At 40.9% G+C, this 22,596-nt stretch overlaps 1 protein-coding gene across 1 annotated transcript in view; it reads right to left on the bottom strand.

Annotated features, from left to right (window-relative positions):
* The window catches only part of rock2a (rho-associated, coiled-coil containing protein kinase 2a), a 36,144-nt gene extending 14,154 nt beyond the window's left edge, over nucleotides 1-21,990 (bottom strand). The window contains exons 1-10 of the mRNA XM_053336368.1: nucleotides 21,053-21,990; nucleotides 3,858-3,939; nucleotides 3,664-3,764; nucleotides 3,190-3,327; nucleotides 2,811-3,071; nucleotides 2,101-2,245; nucleotides 1,866-2,004; nucleotides 1,568-1,659; nucleotides 1,219-1,378; nucleotides 1,049-1,103 (exon numbers count right to left, since the gene is read on the bottom strand). Of these exons, the coding sequence (XP_053192343.1) occupies nucleotides 1,049-1,103; nucleotides 1,219-1,378; nucleotides 1,568-1,659; nucleotides 1,866-2,004; nucleotides 2,101-2,245; nucleotides 2,811-3,071; nucleotides 3,190-3,327; nucleotides 3,664-3,764; nucleotides 3,858-3,939; nucleotides 21,053-21,151 (1,272 nt within the window). The 5' untranslated portion in view covers nucleotides 21,152-21,990. The remainder of the gene's footprint in view (nucleotides 1-1,048; nucleotides 1,104-1,218; nucleotides 1,379-1,567; nucleotides 1,660-1,865; nucleotides 2,005-2,100; nucleotides 2,246-2,810; nucleotides 3,072-3,189; nucleotides 3,328-3,663; nucleotides 3,765-3,857; nucleotides 3,940-21,052) is intronic.
* Between the last annotated feature and the right edge of the window lie 606 nt (nucleotides 21,991-22,596).

Raw genomic sequence — 22,596 nt, 5'->3', positions numbered from 1 at the left:
GGCGCAGCTGAAGAAGCTGTAAACACTGTCATATGAACGCCTTATAAGTTATAATGACTATGTTAGCTAACGGTTGCTTATTTACATATCAATCCCAGATATGGAGCAACATTAGCATTCATTTGGATTTGAGTCACCGAGCAATTCAAATACAATAGTCACTATTTTTAGGTTTTTTTTGTTTTGTTTATCCTAACCAACTCCTGAGGGGAATATCTGCCTCTTTAACTGCTAAACGTTCCACTGTGTTCACCAGCTATTCGTTCACTTTTTTTTGGCCAAGGTATTGTGCCGTAGGTTTATCAGAGCTTTTTCACTGCAAACAGCTGCTGATGAGAGCAGTGAGACTGAATCAAAACAGTGAAGAGGTAGGCTGGAACTAGAAACAGTGAGGCCTCAGGTGATCATTCTCTGTGTTTTTGTGTACATGAATTGTAATACTTGATGGATCGCTAACATAAAAATATTGATTATAGCAGCTTTTAAGTTTTGACTACTAGAACATGGAGGATAAGCACTTTCAATATAAATATAATACTAGTATCTGGCACTAGCACTTTGACAATTTTTACAGATGATTGTAGCTTTTTCTGGGCTATTCCTTCAAACTGGTAGAGTATTGTGATAGGGGCAGTCTTTCCTCCAGTAAGGACTTAACAAGACTTCTTAATAAGGGTTCCCCAGATTAGCTTTTAGCTCAGCTTTCAGCCTCTAACTCTGAAAGCTGCTTCTGTGCAGCTAAGAACACTGAAATTCTACCAAAGCACATCATAAATAACGGGATCAGAGAAAATAAATCCTCTTTAGAGTCATTTCCATCATAATCTTGACTGACTTGTGAAGCTGAACTGATCAATAGACCTGTTCTCTGTGGAAATGTTACCGCTTATTAACTTCCTGTGAAGTCTGGGACGGACAGTGTTACTGCGGTGTCCCGAGCTGCAGATGACAAACACACACCTCTTATTGTGAGAGCGAGTGTGTGTGTGTGTGTGTGTGTGTGTGTGTGTGAGAGACAGAGAGAGAGAGAGAAAATGAAAGTACCCACCTCTCCTTTTGAATTCTCATGAGTGACCGAGGTGTTGTTGGAGGTGTTTAGTAATCTGAGGAAGGAAATGAACAGGCGGAAATATAAAAAAAAAGCTGCAATACATGTTTGCTGTATGTGTGAACTGTACAATATGAGTTCAGAGACAGCCACAAACACTGATGACATACTGGTCTTCTTTGAAATAGGTAAAGCCGACAAATGGTAGCTGATTTCCGACAAAGGCCTTAGGCGTGGGGAAAGTTTCTACGTCGCCTTTGTCATCCTCGATCTCGTCAAAGTTACTGGTGTCTATGTCGCTGCTCAGCTCTGGGACCACGGGGGCAACAGCTGAGAAATGGAAAGAGAAAGAGAGGAAAAAGGCAAAGTGTGAAAAAGGAAGTGCTGTGTAAACACAGCTGCAGTCTAATGAATCATGTGGTCATATAATCTAATACAACCTCTGCTCCCATTGTTGTTTAGTACGTGAAGCAAATAAAATAATTTATAGTGGAGGCGAGGCCGCTTGTTGATACTGACTGTCTCTCAGGGTGTCGAAGGTCCACTGGTCGTTCTTGAAGAAAGGGTGTCGCTTGATTTCCTCCACGCCATTCCTGCCCAATCGCACCTCCCTCAAAACAAAGAGACTGAATGAGCTGTGGGGCAATGATTCAAGCTACCCTTTGTCTTCTTTTTAATGGAAAACATGACCTGCTGATACATATTCTTGCAATTGAAAGTGAATAAATCAAATCCTGAGTAAAATATATGGACTTCCTAAATCACATCATCAGTATGTGTATGTTATGTAATGTCTTCGTCTCTCAGCTCTTTATACCTGTCAGTCAGGAAGGCACAGATGATGTTCTTGGCATCTTTGGAGATCTCCACATCATCGGGGAAGTTGAGGGAGTTTTTATGGTCCATGATCTTACTGTAGGTTCCCACCAGCGAGTCAGCGTAGAACGGCGTGTCACCTGACAGCAATTACAGGAAGTTATAGCCATGCTGAAAAATAGATGTATGATCTCTCCACTTGTCTCATGAACTAGCTTTGAGAGATGTTCACTGACCGACAAGCATTTCAAAGATGAAGACTCCTACGGACCACCAGTCGCACTCTCGCCCGTAACACCCGTCTCCTCCCTGGGATTTCAGCACTTCGGGAGAGATGTAGTCCGGAGTGCCAACCGCTGTGTCACAGTGCACCATGCCGGTCTATAACAGAAAGCTAATCAATATCCAGCAGAATATTAAAAGCATGTTATGATATTGCAGTCTTCGATCGGGTTACTCGCTCATATTAAGACGATTAATGGATATTAATCTCAAATATAAAACTGACTGATAAGAGCTCGAAGATGTTTGATTTTGAACTAAATTAGGGTTCATATCAGGATGAACCAGAGAGCCAAGTCTTCAACTCTTACATTTATAAGTTATGTTCATGCTTTTTTATGGTTGAAAAGGCATAATTTGATGCTGATTTGTCACAATTAGGATCTCAACCAACAATGAACTATAACACTATTTATATACATATATACATATATACATATATATATATATATAAGCTACAGATCAGAGCTCAACGGCTGGTGCTCTATCTGCATTTTCTGCTTGTCGTATGAGGAAAAAAAAGGTTTCGTGCTGTGCTGCTTTGTTTCCATAACAATATGAATATTTTTTGCATTAACACATGTGAGCTGCTGGCAGTAGAAATACGATATTTCCCAGAAACGCAGGCACGCTGCTGCACTGAGGTTTTCCCTGTGTCACTCACAGAGTCCATCTTCATGCAAGTGCCAAAGTCGGCCAGCTTCAGGTGTCCTAGTCTGTCCAGCAGCATGTTGTCCGGCTTGACGTCGCGGTGGATGAAGCCCATGGAGTGAATGGCGTCCAGGGCCATCACCACCTCCGCCGTGTAAAACTTGGCCCATTTCTCCGGCACGTCGTAGGTGCTGGTGAGGTTGACCAGGTCGCCTCCTGGCATGTACTCCATCACCATGTAGAGGTAGTGCTCATCTTGGAAGGCACAGCACAACTGAACAGGCCAACACATAGCATCTCTTAATAAGAAACCAACAGTGTTCTAAAACCAAAATCTGAATTTAAGAACTAGAAATATTAAAAACAGCTGATCAGTGATTTAAATATCATACCTGCACGACCCAGGGACTGTTGGCGAAGGCCATGATGTCCCTTTCTTCCCAGAAGAAGGCTGAATCTGAGCGCTTGATCATCTCAAACTTGCTCAGCAGCTTCATGGCGTATACCTTCTTAGAAGGTTTATGTCTGACCTGAGTAATGGAGGTGACCAGTGATTAAGAGTTAGTAGAGTGTCTAACTTTGATCTAGACATACATAGTGTTAAATTAAATGATACACAACTGCACACTGCATAAAGGAAACAACCAAACCAGATCATTTCATATTCTTATTCAACATTGTACAATATATTTATATTTAGAGCAGACATTTCATAGTTTCTCATATACTTTGAGAGTATTCACATATATTCTTAGAGGTAATCAATTGAAAAATGCTGTAATATAACTACACTGATTTTACATGTAGCCTTTCAGAAAAACACCTGAAAAAAAAGAAGAAACAAACCTCTGATTATGATTACTCACCAGTTGAACCTCACCAAATGCCCCTCGACCAATGACTTTAACTCTGTCAAAGTCTTCAGACTTCATCTGTAGGTCTCGAACTTGTCTTATAACCGCATCATCTGCGAAGAAAAGAGAATAAAGCATCTATGAATAACGTTGTGAATTTACAGCTGTAATAAGGTTCTGCTAACCGGGGCACATAAACCACTTACATCTGTTTAAGAAGGTGTCAATGTTTTTGTTCTTGCGTAGTGCGGGGTAGTCTAAGTCCAGGACCAGGGCGTTTATGGAGTCCTGCAGAGAGAGAAAGAAAAATGAATCCATCAGAAATCAAATTACCTTCAGATTCATCTTGAAATGGAGGTCACACTGATCTTGCAATGTTTAAGATGTCGGCATTAACAAATAACTGCAATTAATATTAAAAAAGGCACAAATGCGTTGCTTAATTGCTTGTTCATAACACCTATAAGTCTTTTAAAGCTGAGCAGCTGATGAAGGTGATCTTGTCTATTGTAACACATTCTTCACAACACAGAGCTATACGTGTTGATCAAAACCAGTTATGTCACACTGAAACTCGCTGTGGTTCAATTAAAACATGACAACTTAAACACCAACTGAGATATTTGTTCTCTGTTCATCAGAATTTCAGTGATGCATGATCACAACCAACGTGTCGATAGTCTGAGTTCACTTTAAACTTACGTAACTTGTTTACTTAGTTAAATTCATGTAGACTCATGATAGACGTCATGTATTAATTTTGCAAAAGAGTGAACATCTGATAATGCCACAGTAAAAGAGGAAATGTGTCACCGACTAACTTCCACTCTTGATGACAAGTGACCACAAAAAAAGAAAATGAAAAAAGACGCTGAGACTCAAATTAACAAAACATTAAGTGAAAGCAACCAGTAACAGCAGCGGGCCTGCATTGAAGTTTAATGTGAGTCTAACAATGATGCCCGCATTTTTTTGGGAGAGTTTAATTTTCTGTATAGCCTCTCATCACCGTGCAGAACAAAAACTGTTCCACATCAGTGCACAGAGCGAGTCCAGTCTGAGTGAAAACTAACAGCTTCGCCCCAGCGTTTCATTCAACAGCGATGGAGTTGACTGACTGCATACACAAACAGAAAATGCATGCAAAGAAAAACAGTTTGGACTGAACAAGAGAGAGTAACAAAGAGAGGATGACTAATTTTGCCATCGGCAGCTGCCTCGATTCTATCAATGATATTCGTCTGTTAACAAATGATAAACACACTGTTTGCTTCGACCTTTTAGAAGCAGTCCATTAGAAAGAGATGATGTCACACAGTATGAAGTCACTGCATTTAACACGCTGATTATCATGTGGTTCTTTTTTTCCATTTATATCTGATGTTAGAAACTTCTCTTTTTATGGGGGATCTGTGTTAACATCAGCTGTCTGGAAGTTTCCTATAAAAGCTGTCACTCAGGCTGTAAAGTCAACACATTTGTTTTAAGAAGGAATCCAAAGAATAGCAAAAGAATGCACCATATGTTCTGGGATGTGTATGAAAGGGTTTTTTCTTAGTGAACACAGTCTGTCCATAGGCCTGTCACGATAACTACTTTTATTGGATGACATATTGTCTCAGAAATAATCACGATAAACAATACTGTCATTTGAAGATCATTTTATACCACTGATATAATGATAATATATATAGTATAATATAGTATAATAATGCAAGGGGGATAGTGGGAGAGTGGGTGCTATGCTTCTGTAAAAACACAGAGTGCCATTATGGGTCGAGACAGAGTTAGTTAACTTTAATTCCATATACTACGATACTATGATACAATACTATTGCAATAAGTCAATAGTGGAAACTGTGCTCCTGTATGTGCAATCACACCTGACACCAGTCCTTGCAGACTGAATGTTCTATGCTTTGAGAAACTGTGCGAGTGTGTGTGTGTGTCGCAACAGTTTGAGCAGAAACAGAGGTTTGAGAACTAAAACTTGCAGCAGCATAATAATATTAGGTCAGCTGAGTTCAAGCTGACGATTTGTAGCATTCACTCATTCTATAGTGGTACATAGTTTGACCCCCAGGGACGATATAGGGAAACCATTAAATAAGCAAAAAAGACGAAGCCCCTAATTGTTACAGTGTGTAACAACGAGGAAGTCATCTATCAACATTTGTCAGCTATGCATTCCTGAACGGTCAATGAAGAGCAGTCTGAAACACTTGGACCGAGCCAAACGTTACAACAGAAGAAGAACACAAGAACCCCAGTTTGACCCAGTGGGATAAACTGGTTTCCTTCAAATTTGTCTTCCAATGAGATTGTATTTTCTTCACCCCTCTTTTTTTTTCTCCTCTTCTCTCCTGTCATTACAGTTCTGGACAGGATGGCACGATTGCTTTTACGTCTCCCTCGCTTCCTCTCTGCTAATTTTTCCTGTGCTTTTTTTTTCTTTTTCTTCCTTCTTCTTCTGTCGTCTGGTTTGCCATTTTTTCTTATCTAGCTCTCCTCTTCCCTCCATCGCTCTCCGCTCGGCTGCAGCGATCTGCACACTCCGTTTCATCATCTCGGCTTCACTTCCCCATTAAAGGACTGACCTCACACAAAACTACTATTTAAGGGAAAAAAAATACACGCGCCGGGGGCTCGTTTGGAAGTGCACGCGCAACCCAAAAAAAAAGTACACGCACGAGGATCTCCCCACACGAGCGCGGCAATACAGGAAATGATCCACCCCACCCCACGGCTGGCAGATAATTTCACTGTGTCATGAAGCCAGTCCCTGTGTGCAAGTCATTTCCTCTGAGGTAGCATTCTACTGCTACTACTGCTGCTCCTGCTGCTGCTCTGCATTCAGCTGCAGACCAGACAGAAGAAAAAAGCACAACATATGCACGGCAGCTACAGGTACATAACCACGTTTATATTTCACGCAGTACATGTAAGCTGTTTGATTTAGTTTAAACATCCTCAAAACTGACAGGAAGTGCGCCAGCCGCCTCTGAAATGAACGCCCAATCATTTCTGGGCACTAGTCCACCACACACATACACACACACACACACACAAACAAACACACACAACATGTCGGTGATGTCTGAGAGTTTCACTGAGGTCAAACTGTAAAGGTCAGGTTGCATGACTGTAACACGGTTAACACACACAATCACCACACATGATATTCTGGTTCTATTTTTAACATTTTATTATTTATTATCATTTGAACAATAAATCATCTTTATCAACATTGATAAAGTCCTTCCAAAGTACGTTTTACCTCAGCCACATGACTAATTGTTATACAATAACTGCACCTCTAAATTATAACAGGCTTTATTTAGAGTTTTTTATATGCTTTCTCATCCATTATTTTAAATGCCTCTTCGTCACAGAGTGATGCCAGCTGTACATTTATCATGCTGTGCATCAAAACAGCAGATTCTCTGGTCCCCCGCCTACTCAAGTCTGGGGGATTTCGTACATGCACAGTAGCTGCTTGAACAAACCTACAGCCCTTACATTTCATCAAGGGACACGCCTTTACCGGAAACAATGCCCCCCCCCCACCCATTTCTCTCCGTGGTGATGAGTGTGTCACAACCACTGAAGACTTTGGATTGGTTCTATAGTGCGGGGGTTGTTCGTTTTTTTTTTTTTTTAAACTCTAATTATTTCCAACCAGCTTTTTAACATCGAAAACCTGGGAGATTGTCCTCGGTCTCTATGAGTGGAATGAGTCATTTAACAGCAATGCTACAGCTCTAATATTTTCATGTGATAGGTCTTAAATAAATCATGCATTTAGTTTACATTGCTGTTAAAATTGTAACATAAACGTGTGATTTTCATGTAGGTCTGTGCTTTTATGAGAAATGTATGATGCAGATTTATTAGTTGAAGTAACTGATTTATTGCTGTTATCATTTAAAGTACAGCCAATTCAAAATTATGACCAGGATGCTTTAAAGTCTTTCTAAAATTACCTCAAACCTATTTTGGCATTTCTATCCTGCAGCTATCGTCCTAATGCCGGTTGAGCACTGGTGAAAAATCAAGTCTGGTAATTTTGGCAAATGAAATCAGTCAGAGACAGTCAGAGCTGTCTGAATGACGCGGCTGATTTCTTAGAAGCGACTAAGCGAACCAAGAAAACCACAGGGTGTTCCTTCAGGCTTCTTGAAGTGAGAAGCAGGTTAAAATGAAAGACTGACAGAGTGAGGACAGTCCTGACATGCAGCTGGGACAGGTCAAATCTGCTTTTCAATCAATCCGATGCCTGAACAACACAGTTTGAAAGCGAACAGAGATCAAGTGTCAATAAATAGTTCAGAGGTGTTAAGTGTTTTGTTGAGGAGTCGGTCAGCGTGCAAGGCAGTGATCCATAAATCACCTATTATATAAGTATCATTACACTGCAAGGTTTGACGTGTTATAATCCCAGGAATAACAATAAAGCAGTGTGGCTAGTGGAGGATGTACAGACTGGACATAGAAACAGGCCATCATGGACAGAACAGACGACCAGTAAAATATGTTCAGTATTGTCAAACATTAACAGAAAAAAAGCCTTCTACTTTATTATATTTGATATGATTATTGATATCTTTAAAACAAGAAAAAAGCCTTTTACGATATTATGTATGATGTTTGATATTTGCATATTGTATTTTTTTTGTATCAGTAATCATCTGTCAGTGTTAGCCATCTTCTGCACATGTCATGCCAATAAATTTGAATTATTTAAATAGAATTTGAATTGAATCAGAGTGAAAGAGGATCCAGTTTCACACATTTCCAACTTTGGACATGAAAAAGTTGACAGAATGCGTTTGCTTGTCAGTTGCCATGAGAAAACACAAAGCAAACACAGTGATACAAGGCTTGGACTCGCTACAGGAGTGTAACAAACATTCCCTATCTATAAACTGGAGTGCACAGTGACATATTATTACTTCCTCTGTCATTTCTACATCTCTCCGTTAAACAAGATGAGTCAAGTGTGGATGAAGGATAAATAAATAAATACATGTTGCCTTGGTGATGACGAAGAGGAGCCGGCAGCTCGCAGCATCTCTGCAGCAGGAAAAGTAGGGAAATAATATCTGTGGATCTCTATGTTTTTCTTTTATGCAAATCAAACTGCACCTCAGGATTATTTGGTTTATTTTGGAGTGAGCCACACACACAGGGGGAGGAGGGCAGTCAAAGCAGCATGTAGAGAGAGAGAGAGGTGTCAGCTGGGTATGGTCTATGATGACAGTATTTCTCTAAAGCGTGGAGGAGGACATATTTTGGTTTTTGAAAATGTGTGGCATTCCCATTTAAAATGCTTTATTTGAACACATTTGCAGACATCACTATTTGCAGAGATCCTGCAGGTCACACATAATAAGCTGTTTAGTGCTCCAAGGCAACTGCACACTTTTAAAAATCTAATTTAATGATTTTTAAGACTTTTTTAAGACACTGACGGAGAAAACTTAAAAAGGTGCAGTGTGTAGAATTTAGGGACCTCTAGCAGAATGGACTAATATTCACAAGTATGTTTTAATGAGTGTATAATCACCTGAAAATAAGAATTATTGTGTTTTCGTCACCTTAAAATGAGCCCTTCACATCTACATGGTGAACGGGTCCTCTTCCACAAAGCCTGACATATTTCTACTGCAGCCCAGAATGGACAAACCATGTATATTACAGTATATGTACATTCTCTTCCATTTAACAGTCCGTTAAATATGTTAACTCCAGCCATGCAGTCACACTAAAAACATTATTATCCAGATTCTAGCAACTATCAGAAACAACAGTCTGTGCCTGCCCTGAACCCTCCTGGCTGAGCATCATCCGCACTGTTTTATGTACTTCTTTAATCTTGTTACTTCATGAGTACACGAGGTCTGTAAAGAAGCTATTGAAACCTAAGCAGATAAACAAAGAGCTGGACTAGTCTGGACCGATTCCTCACCCAAGACCAAACCATATTTTAAATACGTGAATCCTGCGGGGAGCCATTTCTCATGCAACTAGACATCACCTCAAAATTTAAGACCTTCCATAATCAAAAATAAGACTTTTTAAAGACATTTTATGAGCTAAATTCCAAAAATCTTACTCAAGATTTCTTAAGGAACTACAGGAACCCTGTGCATATGCATTACTGTGGAAAAAAAAAATGCCAACAGGACTCTGGAGGACATTTCTCAGCTACTCAGTCAGAGCAGCTATTTATAAATATTAAATAACTGACAAATGTCTGGGGAAGTGTAAACCTGCATCAATAATTCAAACTTGAATACCTCTGACATAACTGGACCTGTTCCAGCAGCCACAGAGCCTCTCTTCCTTGTCCGCAATGTTTGCTTCATTTATATCAAAGAGAGTTTTTTTAAAGTCACAATCGATCTAAATAATTACAAACCACTGTGTCAGGTCCTATAGCACAGCCTGATGTATAAGACTCTTGCCTGCACATTTACAGGAACAGACTTACAGTAATGTCTTCCTGAGCTGATAGGACTATCTGCCCAGTTCAGCTTATCAGTATGAGTTGTTATGTGTCTATTAGATAGCACTTCAGCATTTTATCTGTGCTATACTGTAATCCAGCCCATGAGTTATGGATGGTTGCTTAGCAACTCCTGCAAAATACAGATTGAGACCAGTTGAAGCTACAGAGAAGCAGCAGGCAACAGTTTTATAAGTGTTGGGTTTCAGCACGTTCTATTCTTTTCAGTTTTATTTACCCGACCTGCTGTTGACATTACCGAGCTGTCGCTCTCTCTTTGCCTGCTTCCACTCTTTATCACCCAATAAAAAGCCACGTGGATCCACCACTCAGGAATGTGATGATATTAAAAGGGGGACTAAACACAGAAAGGAATAACCCAACTATTCACAGCCGTTCACGTCACAAACTCTCCTCGCTCCGTTTGCAATCTTTTATCCCCCCTCTAAAAAAAAGAAAACTCTCTTCCTCCCCACCTACCCATCTCATCACTCGGCATGTGGAAGAGAAAACAAGCTGCGCTGCTGCTCTGGGCTTTAAAAGGATTGAGCACAAAGTTAATGTTTTGATTGAATTCCAGCAGTTTTAAAAATAGTTTTCGGGATAAACGGTGGGCCGGGCAGAGAGCGAGGGGGGACCGTGCCAGGCATGGCCCGTAAACTCTCCAAGTAAGACGCAACGGCAGGAATCCTGCAGAGGCTCGCAAATAGCACAGCTAATGTCCCCGTAGGGAATAACAAGGGTATGTCTTACTCTTGCATTTGACAGATTTCTGTCCCATGCTCCTGTGCCCTATGCATTTTTGGCACCAGGACTTTATTATAAAATATACTGAGGAATGTGCCAGGAAAAACAGCCAAAGGGAGGACTGCATGCACATAAAGTCCTTCTGTACATTAACCTTAAACTCAACTTGCTAAATGACCGTAATCATGTTCCATAAGACAGAAAACATGGAGAGTGTGAAGAAATCATTACAGCTGCAGCTCAAGCAAAGAACAGTGCAGAAGGTTTCCTCATTATTTTCATCATCAATAATCCAACCTCAGGGTCACTAAGGGCTCCCAGGAACATTAAAAAGCGATAAGAGAGAAAACTAATATTTCACAAGCAAAATTACATATAGTTTACTTAGTTTCCTCAAATTTTAGTTCTTTTCTTTTCTATTTTCCTCTCTTCAGGTCTCAAATGAAACTACCCAAGAGAGCAAAATCAGTCTTTGGTTGAACTGCTCATAATTCATTCATTCAGGCCGTAACCTGTGACGACATGGTCACTCGGAGATATTGCTTCATTTTAAGAGGTCATAAGACAATAACAGTTGGGAACCACTGCATTAACCTACAGATTATTTTACTGATGTCAGTAAACAGGAAAAGAAAACACCCTCACCAGTTCCCAGAGCTAAAAATGGCGTCTTAAAACTTCTGTCTGGTTTTGTCTGGAAAAACAGTCCCAAAACTAAAGATATTCCGCTTAACAGAAAAGAAGTGCACGAGAACCAGATAATATTCACATTTGAGAAGCTGGAACCAGTGAAGTTTTGCTTCAAACGATTGATTTATGTGTTTATTCTTAATTATGCAGGTATTTTTGTTATGTAATTCTTTATCTGAGGCCATTCCTGCCATTTCATAGATATGGTGGGCCGTCCTGCTACAGCGGACCACTTGAACCACAGTGATTTGTTGGGTTTCGGTGGAGTTTCAGTTTCCTTATCTTTTTAATACTTTGGCATGAACGTGCTTACATTTGTATATTTTCTTTTTAATATATTGGCATGAAACACTAAAACACTGCTGGACTAAACTCTACCCCCCCCACACACACACACACACACACACACACATACACACATACATACATACATACATACATACATACATACACACACACACGCATGGGAAAGGAAATAAAAGCTGCATGAACTCTCTGACAATCCTTAGCTGTTTAGTAATGTTTTGCATTGTTCTGCTGCTGGCCGTGCACAATGCAGCTTTTTTGCGTTGCTAAGATCAAGTGAATAATGTGTTTGCTTGTGAAAATGAACGCAAATGTGTGTCCGTCAGCGCCCAGGCCTGTGCATACAAATATACATGTGTGTGCGTGTATGTGTAGGAGGTTTGTGTTTCTCCAGCAGGTTGTGATGGAATGATAACACTGTAGGCCAGATGGATGCAGCGTTATGCGTGGGAGCCTCCTGTTCTCCTCTCTCACTGCTGTGCTGTTGCTCTGCTCACACCCTCGTCTGAAACTGAAATACACTGACACTCAGGTATCAGCTGCTTTTTTCTACACAACACAAAAGCCCACACCCTGTTGTGTGAACACTTTGTGCACGCACGATAACAACAGATCTCAACAACAGGATTTATGCTCTGAGCCGCTGTGCGACCCGCAGCACACCTTGCACAACGCCATCCACATCCTCGTCACTTTGATCGCTGATGGAAGTGAAAGTTCCCCAAGAGGTCAAATCTTTCACGATGTAGAGAGAGAGAGAGATGAAATATCCACAAACTATGCACAAAGATTAAAAGTTCAAGCACTCTCTTATCAGCCAAGGCCCAACATGTTTGTATTAAATTGAAGCTGTGCTACATTGTTCTTTAATGTACTGCTGCGTGCACGGCCACAGTCTTTATGTCTAGACTAGAGGATCCACCAGATTAAGACAAATCTCAGGGTGTATACTTTCCCTTTGACATGAGAACTATATACCGTGATTCCTGTTTTGCTACTAGTCCAAACGTCATTATGAAAATAGATGAGACTCTCCAGTTTATTTAGGGCTTTTCACTATATTTTAGCTTTCTGGACATGCAACATATCCATTCACTTCTGAAGATTAATCTCTTCCTCATTTTTTGCATGCCTCCTCATATCCCTGTCAGGTGGACCACTCGACCCACTGACGTCTCCTTCTGTTTGTCTAAGCTATTATATAATGTGTAATCAACGAGCTGGGAGGTAAGTGTGTATTTATTTATGTGGGTTTGTGAGAGGGTGAATGTACGTGTGTGTGTGCTGGACTTTGATTTTTGTTCAGTGTGTCGTGAATGTTTTACAGCAGGCTAAAGAATCTTTTCAGTCTTTAAAAGCAAATTAAGAAGAATCTAGTTTAAGGTCAAATTTATGTTGACAAGACATTTCTCATTCCCTTCATCTACTCACCACAATGATAAATGGCAGGAGAAACAATGCTGTAAATGTATCATAATCCTTATGATCCTCTGCTCTTTAGAATATTAATCCTAATTTTTTCACTGACATAATCTTAATTTAATCTACCTGCCAGTACGAATCAGTTTAAAGTTAAAGGGATAGTTCCACATTTTAGGCAATACACTTATTTGACTACAGTGTGTGTTGCATAGGTGTAACTGGCAACCATGAAGGCACCATGTGATGTTCAGGATAAACAGCAGCAGAGGTGAGCGTACAGTGAAAGAATGGTGGAATAAAAAAAAAGGTACCTGTATATTCTCATCTGGGTAAGAAGCTAAAATGGTTTCACTAGCCAACGTCCTGCGCCCCGAAAACAACCCATCTGGAAAAGTAACCAACCACTCTCAACCCTTTTATGTTGCTGACTGCAGTACATGCCTATTTCTCACCTCAAATGTTTACAGAAACACATTTTAACATACTGTTTTGTTGTAAAATGAGGAAGTTTGTGACGCGGCCACCAAAACAAAGCACCACCCAACTTGCAGTACATCACCCGCTAGTGTAATCTTAGGATTGGTTTGTTCACTCCACATGAAATAGATCAAACCCTTTTTGCACTTGTCCCTGCAATGTTACTGCTTTTATTCAAATACAGCTACACCAGCATTTTCCCTTAGAGGTTACTAGCTCCTGAGGTGGGTCATGGCCGTACAGAATTCGCTGAATATGGATCCCTGTTCCCATTCATACATGACCCACGTTCCTGATAGACTGTATGTGTGAAAGGGGCTTATGTGAATAAAAGAAACAGAAATAATGTGCATATGCTGGTTGCACTGGATCCTCTGAGGACTGTAAGTTATACCTTCTGGCTTTTATATGTTTATTTATTGATATTATGTTAACAGACAACTTCAAGATGTGATAAATAGGTTTATTTTTTATGCTGTATAAGTGCTTTAGGTGGAAAAATGCCAAGGTTCTGAAACATGAAACTAAATATCTGAAACAGATGATCTAAGTTACAGTAAAACACATTGTGGTAAGCACAGTGTTTCCCATAAATTATATAGACTGTGGCAGCCCACCATAGCCTAATTTGTGCTGCCACAGTTTCACAGTGAGTCTGTACAATCTCCAAAACATTAAGTTGTTTCAGGGCTGAGCTGTTATTGTGTTTTTAAGATATACCAACGTATTTCCAAACTAGATATAGGACAAGACGTTATCGTCTTTCGTGCCTATTATATTGTTGAATTACTGAATGAAGTTGTGACAACTCTCCACCGTCTCTGATTCTGCTGCACGGAAGATTCAGCTCTGCCCTGCTGAGACAGGGGAGAGGAGCAGCTAACGTTAGCCTCTGCTATAGTCTGCTGTCACTTCTCGTTGCGTTGCTCTCCTCTGCTCTCAGAAAGTCTTTTCTGCTGCTACTTTATTCTGCCTCGCTGTTCTGTATAAAAAGGTCCGGACGCTGAATAGGCAGACAGAGTTGCTCTGTCAGTAAGCGGCTACAGGACGTTGTTATTAGCAGCTGTGGTCAAGCGAGGTAGAGAGTGAATGAAGAGAGGGAGCGGTGACAGTAAGAAAGCCGGTGAATGAGATCAATAAAACGTTATTTTCTGGTTGTTTCACAGCGGTTCAACAGCACAAATAAACTTCCTCACACACCTCCACTCAACCCTGCAGCTCAGCCTTAAACTGCTGGTTAAAAGCACCACAGCAGCAGCATTATACTGCTTTAGTTGGTTCAGTTTAAAAAAGCAAAGTCTAAATGAGAGATCTTTATTTCCATCTGTACAATAAATCAACCTCCTGATCCACTTCATCTTTTATTAATCAGCAATAACAGTTAGTTTAGTTATTTGAAGAAACACAATGTAGAAAAAGACATTTACTGAAACAGTATTTAATATGTTATATAATAACATAATATAAGTAATTAGCTAGTTGAACTTGGATTATCACATCTGTTTTCTTTGTTTCAGAGCTGAAATATGAACAGTAGTCTTTTTTGATAAATTGTTTCAAACATTAATCAACTGTTAAAATTTAATTACGGTGGGTGTGACCTTTTTGCTGTGTCATCACCATTCATACCTTAAATTACTAAAGCACAAAAAAGTTCATTTGTGTGCATTTGACTTAATGTACAACATTTTCTTCCGGGGGAAGCATGCCCCCGGACTCCCTTAGAGGGTCGGACTGAGACCCACCACCATAATTCTGTAGGAAACACTTTTATGAAACTACTTCGAGTGTGTGAAAATGTCAAAGAGCTGAAAAAAATAAAACTAAAGATTTGTAACATAAAAAAAATTACTACTTGGCAAAAAAACTGGATGCAAATGGAAACAGCTAACCTGGCTCTGTCCAAAGTATAGGTGTCCAAATTTGATGCTTGAATTTACCTAAATAACACAGCTGCTCCGTGAACTCTCATTCTACAACTTCAAAATGAAGCAAGAGACAACTTTATTCATCCCAAAAGATATTTCTCTGACAAGAATGAAAAAGATTGGAAACAACTGTATAGTAAAAAACTACAATTCATCTTTTTAAGGGAGGTTTATGTTAGTCGGGAGCAGTTGCCAGGCAACCAGCAAAGACACCAGGAAGTTCCTGCTCACAGACAGAAACAGTTGTATAACCTCCCATAAAACAGCGATTTGTAGATTTTAACACCACTGGTTTTATTTGATAAAACAAACAAGATATGACATCATCAGTGGTTAGCACAGTCCACAAGCAACAAAATGAATCTGTTTCCAGTCTCTGTGCTATGCTAAGCTAAGCTAAGCTAAGCTAACTAGTAGCATACAGTAGCTTCATATTTAACCATACAGATAGGAGAGAGGTATCTAGCACCTTCTCTAATTCTCCAACAGAAAGTGAAAAAATGTATGAAACTACTGGCACAGATATTATCATTAGTACAAACACTTAAGGTGGGCTTTAATAGATGCTGAAAACTCAAGTTTACTTCTGACCACTGAAGAAGACCAGGAGCTACATGACTGAAGTGAAGTGTGACGTTTCCAGCGCATTGAGGAAACACACACACACGGGGAGACACCCACTCTTCTTCACTGGAGTGCAGCAAAAACCAAAAAAAGGCCCACGATGAGGCCCGACCATCTCTCCAGAGGAGGTGTGGAGTAGAGAGACTGGCTTGTTTTGCAAAAAAAAAAAAAAAAAAAAAAAAATTGGCCTGGGCCACCGTCCCCAGTGCCTTATAAGGCAGTGTTTCTGCCCAGCTAGCACACTGAAGCCGGGACTGCTGCTGCTGCTGCTCTGCCTAAGAGCAACAACTCCACTGTACTCCAGAGACAAAGTGGACGCTCAGGTTGACTATCAGGGTAAAAAGACAGAAAAGACGACGTACAGGGAGGGCAGGGAGAAAGGGAGGGGGGTGTCTCTGCTCCATGAAAGAGCTGCACTTAAAGCGAGACGTTCCAGTACGGGTGGGGAGCTGGTAAGATAAGAGGAGTGGAAAGGGGAGATGCTGGGAGAGGAGAAGAGTGATTAACATTAGGTGGGAGATGAGCAGTCAACAACAAAAAAAGGGAGAAAGGAAGAAAGGAGAAGAATGTGTGAATGGAAAGGGGAAGAGAGACACAGGAAACAAAATGTGGAGGAAAATAAAACAAGTGCAAGGTGTTGTTATATGTCTGTCACATATGGAGAGGTGAATATTAAAAGAAATGGCCAGGAAATGCCCTCCCTGTAAGACGATCTGGAAGACATCATAATATCACTTAGCAAGTCTGATGTGGTATCTTTGGCACTTAAAGTGCTGCCTGTGAGTCAAGTTATCTGGCGGTAGCCAATCTGCAGCTGAGTCGAAAGCCTTCAGACCTGAGTAACTGTTAAAATACCTGCAGTGTGTTTAACAAGCAGAGAGGGAGGGGTTGGGGGGGGGCATGCTGCAGGCCGAAAGTGAAGCAGAGCCCAGAGAGAGAGAGAGAGAGAGAGAGAGAAAAAGAGATAAGGCTAAAAAGTGAAAGGGGAAAGTGCAGTCATTCGCAGGGACTTTGAGCCCCATATATAGCTGCCAACTATTTACTCAGTGAGGTCATTTCCTTCAGGACGGCAGAAAGGCAACTTATGCGACTTGCAATCAAGTGTCCATTTTTTTTTGGTTTAATCTTGAAAAAAAAAAAAAGCTCTTTCTTTCCCTTAGCTTTCGAGCCGTCAAGCAAGTCTAGTACTTCAGTCAGCAGTGGTGCGCTGCCAAATAATGATACCACATTTCGGGCAGGGAGGAAAGGTTGCTGAGACTATAACATTGGATCTGATGCTGATAGAAGCAATATAGCGATTCGAGGTTCATGATCGGGGTTTATGGTGCCATCAAAGCCCCGTTCATGTGATTTTCGCTGCCTGACCGACAATACAAATCGATTACGCTGCTTCCTAATTGAAGTGCAAAGTAAAATACAGTATAAGCCAGATTATAAAGGATCAGCTTGCTTTAAAGGAGACTCATTAAGTCCATTTGACAGATGCTGCAAATTCCTCCCTGTCAGCTTTGTGTACCCTCAGGGGTCGCCAGCTCACCGCTTCTAGACAGGCCCTAAAATACATCCAACTTAGACTGAAAGGTACTAACTTTGATTATTGAGATCATTTTGCTAAGTAGTAATGTAGGAGGCTGTATAATAGTCAGCAATGCAGATTCTTCTTCTGCTGTTTTTTTTTTTTGGCTGTTGCCATGACACAATAGCAGGGGATTTGTGATTCATTGTTTACTGACTATGAGCCTCCTGAGCCTGTGAGCAATTATAATGGCACTGAAAGTATGAAATGTTTTTATTCCACCTGCAAAAAAAGGACATTTCTGAGCCCTTAGTGTTCATGTGTGTGCGTGCATTCATACGTGCCTGTGTGTTTTTGTGTGTTTGAATCCCACCCTGAGCAGCAAAACTTCTCGATCCCAGCGACAGCAGCAGGGCGGCTAAAAATGGAAAACTGCAGCCTGTTCTCTCCTACGCATGCTTCCCACTCAACTTTTGTCTTGAACACTCAACACCTCCATCTCTCCAGCCTGCATGCAGGAAGTAAACACCAACGGGTTTTCAAGTGACTAGCTTGCTTTAAATGTTTAAAAAGGAAGAGGGAATAGACCAGGAGTGCCTCAAGTAGTGTGAAGGGGGAAAGGGTAAGTAAAATGCAGGGGTACAAACTAGATGGGGCCCTTTAAAAGGGGGGGGGGTGAGGTGATGCTTTTTAAGATCCGACACTGTTTGTCCTCTGTCAGACCCAGTTAGGGAGGCCCAGCAATTCAAACACCAAGCAACAGAAGGGATGTAACTTTAAAGCCAAAGCAGGTACTGTGACAACGCCTTGCCTCTGGATTACAGCCAGAGCTCAAGTCTGAAAATGTTTAGTGCCCAGAATATACACCCACAAACAATCTAAAACACTAATCCCCAGAAGATGCCAGGTCTAATCTAAAACACGGATTTTTCCATGAAACACTACATTATGCAGCATTACTCATCTCCACACTCAGCAAAAGCATCTTCCTAGGGGTGCGTTCCCTGTGCTTCTTTACCAAACATAGCTAGGTCTCATCTCCACTAGAGTATTGATCCATTTTGTTTCTATTTTTGATGTTACATGTTGGTGCAGATTGTAGCTAAAAGGAATATGCTCATATTAGAAATGTGCATGAAGCTGACTCAACCTTGCAAGCAGTCCAAACACCTACCAGGACATGGGACTTAACTGTGTTACAACTAAAAAAGAAATCTATTGAAAATGTCACAACTTCTGTCCACTTCACCTAAGAGTGTCAGCTGAATCAGCTCATTTTCAACAGGTGTGGGCGAGGAAAGAAAGAGAGAGAAGTATTCCAGTAGAATCACTGTAATACGCAGGCTCTATTTCTGTAACAGGGTTTAAAGGGGACCTATTATGCTTCCTCTTACCTTATATCATATATTTAATGTTACAAGGTCAGATGTTCATATTAAACAAGACCAAAGTTTCAAATAATGAGGTAAATTTAAGTAAAAGTTATCCCTGTGAGCAGAAAGCTCAGGCTTCAGACTGCTCTAGATGCTCAATTTCCAATGTTTTTTTCTACGTTCAACACGAGCTGATGTCAATATGTGACGGATTACTTTATATGGTCATCTGCTCCATGCACAGCGGAGGGAAATACAGTTATTTGGAGGCAGCTTTTACTAGCTACGTGATCCTTGTTATTTCCTGACAGCAGATATGTGCTACTTCAGTTGGCATTTTACTGTATTTCCCACAGAGAAGTTACACTGTTATGCCAACAATTAGCAGGTAATGAGCCTAATATTTACGAAACAGACGTGCTGGCGCTATTTTCGTTGCGGCAGAAGTTCGTCATATTGCAGGTCCGATTTAGGATCGATAGATGAAGAAAAAGATTATATATAGAAGATAGAGAAGATATATATGCTATAATTTGTTCACATAGCCTCTGGAGCTGGCGGTAGTCAGCCGTCACGCAGCTTCCAGATACTAACCAATCAGAAGAGAGTAAGGTGGCGGGCGTTAAAGAGACAGGAGTTAAAGTGGCCTGTTTCAGGCAGAGGCTGAACTGAGTGGCTGCATAAAGGACCAATATACGATAAATAAGGACTTTTTTGAACTGTGAATAATGCAAAACTACTCTAATGGGAGTCCCAGAATGAAAATATAGTGCTGGAAATTAGCATAATAGGTCACCTTTAAAGGGTAACATTTACAGGTGCAATGTGAAAGTAATTTACTGAGCTGTCAGTTCAGGCATGTAGTTAAAGTACCAAGTACACAATTGTGAGTTGACAAGTGACTTATGAAGTTTTGACACGCCTACCCACTCACTTGAAAGAGAAGCTGTGTCCAACTTTTGACTGGTATTGTACATGTATGCATTTTGGTAAGTTATTTAGTTCAGACATTCCCATTTTATCGAAGACTTATGCTCAGAATAGCACAAAATGCGGTTATGTTGTTTTTTGGCCTGGTTTTACTGTTGTGATTAAGATGGAAATAAAACTGTAATATGTGTCTAAAAAAGGCCAGAAACTACCTAATGGTACTTACTTTTATCAGAAGTTAAAAATAAACCCTGGCACATCCTCTACTTAACCACCTATCAGTGCAGGAGGGTCAGAATAGGTGTGTGAATCCAGTGGGCAGAGAGACTCTCCTGGTGTGGTGAGGGGGCCCAGGCAGGACCTTTTTAGCAGATAACATTAGCCTCCATAAACACACCAAGTGGGACATAAACATTCCCCACTAGTTAATCCTAATCTGTAGACACGCTTCACAGACCCCCCCCCCCCCCCCCCCCAAAAAAAAAACTGCACTGTCTGCACTCAGTCTTAACTATTAATCAGGCCTATCTTACAGTACATCCACCATGCATGCGGCTATTAGTTTGGCCTGTTTTTCTCCTCCAAGCGCGTTATGATGGCAAGGTATCTGATTACTGGACAGACTGGAAAGTGATGGCGATCATCAGAAAGATGAATAGTCCCAGCAGCATCGCGGTCTGCCTAATGTAAAAACAACAATGCTTAACAGCTCGCAGCAGGGCACAATTAGGGAATGAGGGGAGGGGGGGAGAAGGGATATACATGCCAATAGCATAACGTTACCCAAGTGTGTGTGCGTGCATACGTGTCTGGCGTTTCAGCGAATAGACGAGCTGGTATCATTAATAATCTATGAGGTGTTCCCCCCTTCTTGACTTACCAGCAAACTTTCCAGGTTCATGGCAGACCTGGGGTTTCTGATCATGTCCTCCAGCTTCTTCAGCCGGGTTTCCGTCCTCTTCTCGGCGCTCACAGACATGTCTGCAGTGAGTCAGTCGGTCGTTCAAAAAAAAAAAAGCTGAGTGAATTTTTTTTTTTTTTAGAATGATGAAGAGGTTTTCTTCCCCCAAAAATGTTCACCAAAGTTCACATGTGAAACGTCTTTGTTCGTGGCTAATGTGGCCAGCAGCGGGCCTAGCGGCTCTCAGCCCACCCAAATCGCTTCCAACAGGAATAGTGTCCACACAATGAGGAGAAAATATTCCCAAAGCAAAAAAAAAAAAAAAAAAAAGACTCCCCGCTTTCCTAAAAAAAAAAAAAAAAACTTGCCGAGCTGGGGAGGGGGGGTGAGGGGGCTCAAGTCAGTTAGCTATCTGTCTGTTTTTAAGCTAATAAACACAACGTTACACTTGAATAGTCACCATTTTTTCCCCCAAACTCGGTTAAAAGTTTGAATTTACCAGCAACAGGCGAGCAGGGCGTTTTCTTTGCCCCCCCCTCACCTCACCTCCCCTTCCCTTTGGGGTTTTTCTGACCGCCTGGAAATGCCTCGGTGAGTCGGGTTTTTCAAGAGGAAAAAAAAAGAAAAAATCCGCCTCGTTTCACCCCATTCAATACCGCTTGAAGCCCGTTAGTGTTGTCGTTTTATCCTCAGCGCTGCCACAAGTCATCAGAAAGGCAGAGAATAATAACGTCTGCTCTCCCGCGCTCACTGTTTAATAAGCACGCACTCTCTTCCTGGAGTTCTTCTAGCATTTTCGCATGTGTCCTCGTCGTTTTAGTCCTTTTTGTAGCGCTTTACTCCCGAGAAAAAGTGAGTTGTTCTCTCTCCAATGTGTAGAGAAAAGTCCTCCCTGCCGCTGACTTGTTGGCCGCACACTCACATCTACACACCGACACACACACACACTCTGAGTCCGACCTCAGCCTCTCTCCTCCCCCTGCTGACATCAACACACAGGACTCAGTTTCCCACAAGTCATCTGTCCCGCCCTCCTGCACCTCTCCACCTGCACACATTTGGAAAATATGCACCTACAAAAGCAGATAAACCCCTCTTTTTACAGTTAAAACGCATAATTAGGTGGTTAATTAAATAATAGTACATATTATAGTCATTATTAAGTTTAATTAAATGGCTCTCAAACAAATTGAGGGTTCTTCCTGATTGTTACAACAAGTACCAATGTCACTAAGTTAATAATATGATAAAAAATAAAGCTCATTATAGGCTTTAATGTACCCTTGGGATTTGGGAGATAAGTGATCTTTTCTTTTTTTGGTTTTATAATTATGGCTAAAAATGAAATCTAGGGAAACCCATATCACCACCAAAATATAATCAGTTTTTCCAGGCCTGAGGCCAATCTGTCCGCCCCCTTTCTTGGAAATCCATCAATGGATTCCTTCTTTATTCTGCGAGTAATAGTGAGTTAATAAGTTTATTTAGTGTAACACCTTTCACAGAGCAAGGTCACAAAGTGC

This window comes from Scomber japonicus, chromosome 16 (assembly GCF_027409825.1).
Source record: "Scomber japonicus isolate fScoJap1 chromosome 16, fScoJap1.pri, whole genome shotgun sequence".
Taxonomy (NCBI): domain Eukaryota; kingdom Metazoa; phylum Chordata; class Actinopteri; order Scombriformes; family Scombridae; genus Scomber; species Scomber japonicus.
This window is presented reverse-complemented; position numbering and strand designations above follow the sequence as displayed.